This window comes from Talpa occidentalis, unplaced genomic scaffold (assembly GCF_014898055.3).
Source record: "Talpa occidentalis isolate TD23 unplaced genomic scaffold, MPIMG_talOcc4v2.1 talOcc4.11, whole genome shotgun sequence".
NCBI lineage: Eukaryota > Metazoa > Chordata > Mammalia > Eulipotyphla > Talpidae > Talpa > Talpa occidentalis.
In genome coordinates, this window is record NW_023601104.1 from 53,289,726 (window position 1) to 53,297,149 (window position 7,424).

The window sequence follows — 7,424 nt, forward strand, 5'->3', positions numbered from 1 at the left end:
ATAAGAAATTATAATTAAACTTTTAAAATCATAATGAATAAAGTAATACAGTAAAAATGTTGTTTTGCTGAAAACATTTTAATAAAATTGTCATCTTTATTGTATGTTTTCTAATATTCATAAAATATCACCATATTGCATATGTATATATATAATTTAGAATTAAGTACACATGCTATTTATGGTGTGCTCAGTCGAAGATCATTTATAAGTGGGGAATGTGATCTGAAATACTTGTAAGTACAGCAAAAACAGGCCATTCTTTCTGGTCTAATCATTTTCTAGTGAGGAGTTAACAATGAGTCAATTTGGCTCAGGAGAAATGTCAGTAATTTTCCTGTAAAATGTTTAACATTGAGGAGTAGAACCCCACCATGTGTCTTCCAATGTGAATTAGTTGCTTAATATATCCCCAGGTAACTAAAAAAAGTTGACCTACACTGGACATATTTCATTTAATCAGTAATATTTTGGCAACTGTTCACCAAAAACAAGATTTTATTTTTAACTGGTGTTGATGATTTTTTCCTTTTCCTCAGTAGGTAGGCACTGCAAAAAAAATGGCTTGGACTATCTTTTTTACCAGAAAGCAAAGAAATAGTCAAAGAATGTTGTAGTCTTGATAGAAGGACACAGGAGAAAACATGGAGGGAATCACACCGGTAAATCTAAGATAAATATCAAAATTTACAATAACAGGAACTTAGTGAATAAAATATAAATCCTTTAAACCCCGACAGATATAAATAAGTGAAATATTGCATGTTTTATGAGAAGCAGAATATTTACATAGTCTCTGTAATTTGTTAATAACAGAAGAATTTACACTGGAGAATTCTGACAGGTACCTCTTAATGGAAGGTGCTTCCTATTGCTAGGAAGCAGGGAAGAAAATGCATCGTTTCTGTAAATATTCCAATCAAATATATGTAATATGAATGAGGGAACAAACCCCAACTTTGGAACATTGTATAAAAATAACTGGCCTGTAAATTTCAAAAGTGTTGAGTTCATGGACATCAAGGAAAAAACAGAGAATTCTTCCAGATGGAAAAAGATGAAGCGCAACACATGGGAAGGATTTTGAGGTGGGAAGGCAGAATAAGTTTCCCTGAAAATCTACTCTTTTATAAAGGCAATGAGGAAAGTGGCAAAAATTATCAAAATCATATTTTGTTTTTCAAAAAAAATGCGTCATGATTTTTTCCAACAACCCAATAATCTTCTAGGCAACAACTTATAAAATAGCTTTATGAGAATAAAATAAACATCAGCAGAATTAACATAATATGCTATAAAAATGTTCATTACTAAAGAAAACAGTGGTGGAGGAATGTAATAATGAGAAAGGCATGGCATGTATAAAGCAAATAGAAAATAGTAGACCAGGAAAAAGACTAATTATAATAAAGAAAAAATCAAAATCAACAAGCAATTGTACACCAGAGACACACTATTGGAAGGGGGGGGGGATGGAGAGGAAAGAATAGGGTCAAAATCAAGGGGGGAGAATTGTATGGGAATATAACCAAAATGAAAATGCATACATTTTGCAAAAATGAAAAATGATGTAAGAATTATATAAAATAAAATAATAATAAAAAGAAAGATGCAACAGAGATGCCAAGAGTAGGAAAAAAAAAAAAAAGAAAATAGTAGGTGTTAATCTACCATCATCAGTAATTACATTAAAATTAGTTGTGCTAAAGATCCAATCACAAGTCAGATTGGAGATTGCATTAAAGAAAATAGTTTGAGCATACATTCTCTATAAGAGTCACTTTAGATTCAAAGACACAGATGGTTGAAAGCTGAAGGATATAAAAATATAACAAGCAAAAGTAAACATAAGGCAGATATCATGCTTAATAGAGTTTTGAACAAAAAGATGTTAACAAAAAATAGGAACAGTTTATAGTTACAAAAGAACCCATACCTCAGGAGAGATAGTATAAATACACATGCACCTAATAACAGGGCTCCAAAATATATTTTTAAAAACTAGCAGAAATGAAGGTAGAAATAGATAAGTCAAGAATAAAAACTGCAGGCTTCAGTTACCCTCTTTGATCAACACCATAAACAAACTAGCTCCACCAGATCTCTGCAGCACACTAATTAATAATAGCAGGCAACAATTTTCTCAAGTACCTGTGGAACATTTTTTAGACCACATACTAGACTCCAGGATAGACTATAAAACAAGACTCAATAAATATAAGAGTTAAAACCATACATATTTTCTAACCATAATGGAATCAATGTAAACATTTTTAAAAAATACAAGTAATTCAGGAGAGTTTGCAAATGTGTAGAAATTAAGCAACATTTTTTTTATTAAATAGACACATCCAAAAGTATTGGATGTCACTAAAAGTAGTTAGAGGGAAATGTATAGCTCTAATACCCACACTGAAAAATAGATCTCAAGGTGTTGGATTTCACTAAAAGTAGTTAGAGGGAAATGTATAGCTCTAATACCTAAACTAAAAAATGGAAAATCTCAAGTCAATAATCTGACTTCCCAGATTATTTCCAGACTTTCCAGGAAGATAGAAATGCAATAGGGAAAATTGAATCCAAAAGTTGATTCTTAGAAAACCTCAACAAAATTGGAAGACCCTTTGTTAGATTGACCTCATCTCCAAAGGAGGAAATACTCTTTAACAAAATTAGAAATGAAAGAGAGGGTGTATCATTCTTATGAAAATGAAAAAAGAATTTTATGGGAATACCATAAATAATTTTATGCCAACAAATCATGTAGCTTAGAAGTAGTAACTATAATATTTGGGGATGGTGGCACATTAGAATGATAATTTGTTCTTAAATGATTCAGGAAAAATGTCACTTTACTGTATTTGAAACTTATATAAATATGAATTGCTCTCAAAAAAAGGAAAGAAAAAGAATGATCCCATGCCATACTACTACTGATTATTATAAGAAGGAACCTGAAAGTTCAAACAACAATGCCTCATATCTGTGGCAAGTTGCATTAAAGTATAGGATTTAACATGCTCATGCATATGCACACTTCAACAAATACCTGAATCTGTGATGTGGAGGGAGAACAGCTTCAGAAACATCTGAAAGGCTAAGGTGTGGTTGTTAGAGAGTGAATGGCTGAAATCAAGTGTAGGGCACTGGAAGTAAGGAAGTCAAGGAACTGACACAGGCATTGGGGGGACAACTGTGAAGTGTTTGAGATTGTGTGAGATAATGGCAGGACATCAGACAGAGAGGACTGTAAATTAAGTTCCGAGTCTTCCTAAGGAAATAAGTAAAAGTCCTTTAGGAAATGAATGTAGGAACAGATAGTTTTAAGTAAGAGAGGAATGAACTACAAAGAAGTTGGATAAATAGGAGTGAAATAGAGTAATACAGAGAAGGACACTGATCCTAACTTCAGATGGCTCTTAGGAGACCACACCTGGCAGCACTGATTCTGCCATGGACTCAGAATTTTATAGAAAACATCATAACCAGAAATCAAAGGGAATTATTAGACTCTTTGTCTGCAACTGCTTTCTGTCAAGAAATCAACTATGGAAAAATAATTTTCTGTAATTTTTTCCTGATCTAATTACAAGGGGAAATAATAGTGGATAATAGTAGAGGAATTGAACTGACACCTATTTATTCAACACATTGGGTATTTGAACCCCAGGATCTGTATTGCCATCAATGTTATATTGCATAATAAGTTAATGCTGCATACTCTATTACATTGGAACAATAATACAAGAGGCCCTACTTTAAAACAAAATGTGTGTGTAGACATACACACAGTGATATAAGTATATGAATACATCCATAATTCACTTTTCAGTTATAGATGAGGCTATTTTTTATGTCACAAAAGTATGTGCCATGTATTCTATTCAAATAGTTACCTTCTTTACTGAGCAGTTACGTAATAAAGAGGGAAGATAAAATACAAGTGCAGAGAACTAAGACGAACTGACAAGTTGGGTACAGGGTAAGTCATTTACTTACCTGAATTTCTGTTTCACTTGTGAAATTATTTAAAATTCCTTCAAAGGTCATAAATTCTCATTAATTTATTATTTCATTTAAATGTAACTGCATTTCATATATGAAGTAAATTACCTATTACTTTATTCCTTTAATGTTACAGTACCACATATATGTACATATAAGATACCACATATAAGATACTGTGCATCTAGTATACATTGTACACTCAAGGACATCACAATGTTTCTGTGGAAATATGTTAAAATCTTCATTCTTCTTGAGAAGTAAAATCTTTTCTCTTTTTCTATGTATCAATACCCACACACTTAGTTTTAAAGCATTAGCATACTAAGAAAAGAGGGATATTTTCTAGGGATCTTGATTTCACGACATAATGATTCATGTCTTAATTGTTTTCCAGAGGAATGCTTCATTTAGATGACTGCCTATTACCTCCAGTCATAACAAGATATTTGTATTCACCACTTATTTCTTATACTATTAATTCTTGTGGAAAACTGTTCGCCCTGCCTTTGCCCATGTAGACTCTCGTTAAATTGCAATCATTTTAAGATGGCCATGTATAGTCACTGCATACACTCTACTCAAGGGGGTAGGGGGAAGGAAATGGTTTGGAATTAAACCTTTTCCATGGATTAAACAGCGTGTAAGAATATAGCAATTTTGGAGAACATCCAGCTTACTTTTGACTTAATATACCCAGAAGATTTCAAATCAATACTTAGTATTAACGTTTTAATTGAAAATTAACACTACTGTTAATGGAAGTGAGGATCAGCATCCTTATGTGTAGGAAAGGGGTGTTTGGTTGGGGAGGTCATTCCACTGGAGACGCCAAATGTTGGAAGAGTAAACACAAATTATTTGTTTCCCTGAGCAAGGACACACAGTAAACATTTGACTTGGTGGTCAACTATAATTTGCTTCTAGAGCCAACAACTCTGGCAACATTACACTTTGGATTTATAAGCAAAGTACACAAGCGGCAATGACTTTGAAAGCAACGCATTAAAAAAAAACCAAGGGAAACGTTATTAGTTGTTAAAGATCTGCTCCTCATTACAAGGATTTAAAGATCTCCTCAATCTAAAAGCAGGGGACACTCTTGTGGGTATTCCCAGCATACCCTTCAGCTGCCCTCCTAAATAATTACTCCTGCAGAAAACCAATGATATTTGAGTCTGGGTTATCAACAATCCTTTATTTGTTGCCTAGAAATTTCAAACCAATATACTCTCAGCCTGAACAATGTACACTGAAGGTTTCCTTTGCATTCTGGTAAAAAATAAAATAAAATAATTGCATTCTTTTTTCTATTTGCTTCTAACGTCTTGAAAAGTTCAATCACTTTTCCAAATCCCCCAAAACAAGCACAGGAAAATATTCCCCTCGGTAAAGTATCAGCCCTCAGGGCCACCCTAAGGCACATCCACCTCTCCATCTTCGGGAAAGGCGTGTCCAGTTCAAATTTAGCTTCTAGGTGGATTACGGGAAGAGGAGTTTCTGTTGGAATCTCATTTTTCACAAGTAATTTCCTCTCTTCCTTTTCCCTTTTCACTGAAAGTGAAAAATTCCACTCACAAGAAATATTCACTGTCCCCTGTTTCTCTACGTGTCCATGGAGCTGGGAGAGGACTCTGCCAGTGAGGGGTCTGCTCTGTTCCCCAAACCAAAGTTCCCGGCCTTCACCCCGTTGTCTGCGCTGTGTGCAGAACTGGAATGCAGAGCAGTGGCCTCGGCCCCACTTTCCATGCCAGGTTGGGCCAGAGGCCCCTTCCTCTGCCTGGAGGAAGGGTTCTTGTGGAAGCAGAGTTTGAAAAGCCCCAGCACCGTCATGGTCAAGATCACCAATACTACTACTGCTATGCTCACAAGGATGAAGACCACGGTGGAGGAGGTGTCAAAAGCCTGGGGAATGGCAGAGGAGGATGTGGAATTAAATTGGGGAGTCACTGAAGAGGTGACAGTGGCCTTTGACTCGACTTGAGTGAACTTTTGAAGGGTAGACACCGTGCTCTGTGTGCCCCACAGAGGAATCTCGGGGATAGATGTTGCTGAACTGTCTTGTCCAAGGACATGGGGGATCTCTCCTAGCTTCTCATGGACCCTGGGTGGCCACGTTCTCTCCGGCATGGGGCTGGCTGCAGCGGCGGGCGGGGGCCTGGAGGGCACCTCGGCATCCTTAGAGGTTGGCTGTCCTTCCCCATTGGTTACACAGGAACGTCTGTCTTTCCCTAGCACAAAGCCCGCAGCACACTCGCAGGCAAAGCCCCCCAAGTCGTCTAGGCAGTCTGCGAGCTCTGCGCATTTGCCAGCACGGAGGTACCTCCCGGGACAGGGACAGAGCACCGCCCCGGAGGGAATCCGGTCCCAGTGCGCGCCGACCTCGTCCGCGATGCAAGTGGCTGTGATGGAGATCTGTCCCGGGCAGACGGCACTCACCTTGGTCCCCGGGGGGCTGAAGTCCAGCGCCGCGCTGTGCAGCTGGAAGGGCGCGCGGTAGCTCAAGTTAGAGGCGGCCCCGGGGCGAGGCGCGGGGCACAAGCCCTCAAACTGGTACTTGCACAGGTAGCCGTTGGCGCGCAGGTGGCATCGCATCTCCTTCCAGCCTGCGGGCTCGACTCCCCCGGTGGCCTGGAGTCCCGCGCACCCCCGCAGGGTGCAGGACAGCTGGGGCTCCTCCACCCACTGCAGCGTGTTGCTTTCCGACCCCTCGTCGGCGTCGGGGGACAACCAGGAGAAGCCCCGCAAGGGCTCGTTCTCCAGGGTGCAGTAAGAACGTCTGCGCTCCAGAGCCACCCAGAATAGAAGGTCTTTGGAGCCCCCTCCCGGGCCTGGGCCGGCCCTCAGGAGCGCGAGAACCGTGCTGAGCTCCTCGCCCCCGCGCACGGTGCTGAGCGCCCCGCCGCGCAGGTTGCAAGCCTCGTCGGCCGCCTTCCGCTTGATGGTAGAGTGGTGCAAGCTGTAGCAGGCCCCCGAAGCCGAGCAGCCCGCACGGTCGGCGGTGGGGTGTTCGCCGCGGCCGGGATGGGGCCAGAACGCTTGGCAGAGGAGGCACAGGGCAAGTGCCGGCCTCATCTTGGAGGCCCCGCGCCCACAGCTGCTCCCAACTCCAATCTGTCCCTCCCAAAGGCGCGCAGCTGTCCCAGAGTGAGGTCACCGCCCCTAACTGCAGGCTCCCCCACCCCCACTACTCCCGCCCCACTCCCACCAGGCCCCCAAACCGCCAAGAATCCCTGCCTGGGTCTTGGCAGCAAACAGAGTCCCTTAGGCCGCCACAGGAAATGTGTCGGAGGTCTGCCAGGCCCTGCGCTGGCCTGGTTTGTTCTGGGGTCAGTCACACAGCTGGCGCCAGGGCACCGGGAACTCAGCCCACCAGAAGGTCAAACACTGCTTGCAGCAGGAGAAAAAGAAAGTCCCCA

General features: G+C 40.7%; 1 protein-coding gene across 1 annotated transcript; it reads right to left on the reverse strand.

The window, feature by feature from the left end:
• Positions 1-3,610: 3,610 nt before the first annotated feature.
• Positions 3,611-7,140, reverse strand: CLEC14A (C-type lectin domain containing 14A). The gene has a single exon (XM_037501958.2). It carries the CDS (start codon positions 7,078-7,080, stop codon positions 5,611-5,613), a length of 1,470 nt encoding a protein of 489 aa, XP_037357855.1. The 5' UTR covers positions 7,081-7,140; the 3' UTR covers positions 3,611-5,610.
• Between the last annotated feature and the right edge of the window lie 284 nt (positions 7,141-7,424).

Excerpts from the sequence above, each read along its gene's own strand:
- CLEC14A (XM_037501958.2), bottom strand. The coding sequence starts at position 7,080 with ATGAGGCCGGCACTTGCCCTGTGCCTCCTCTGCCAAGCGTTCTGGCCC.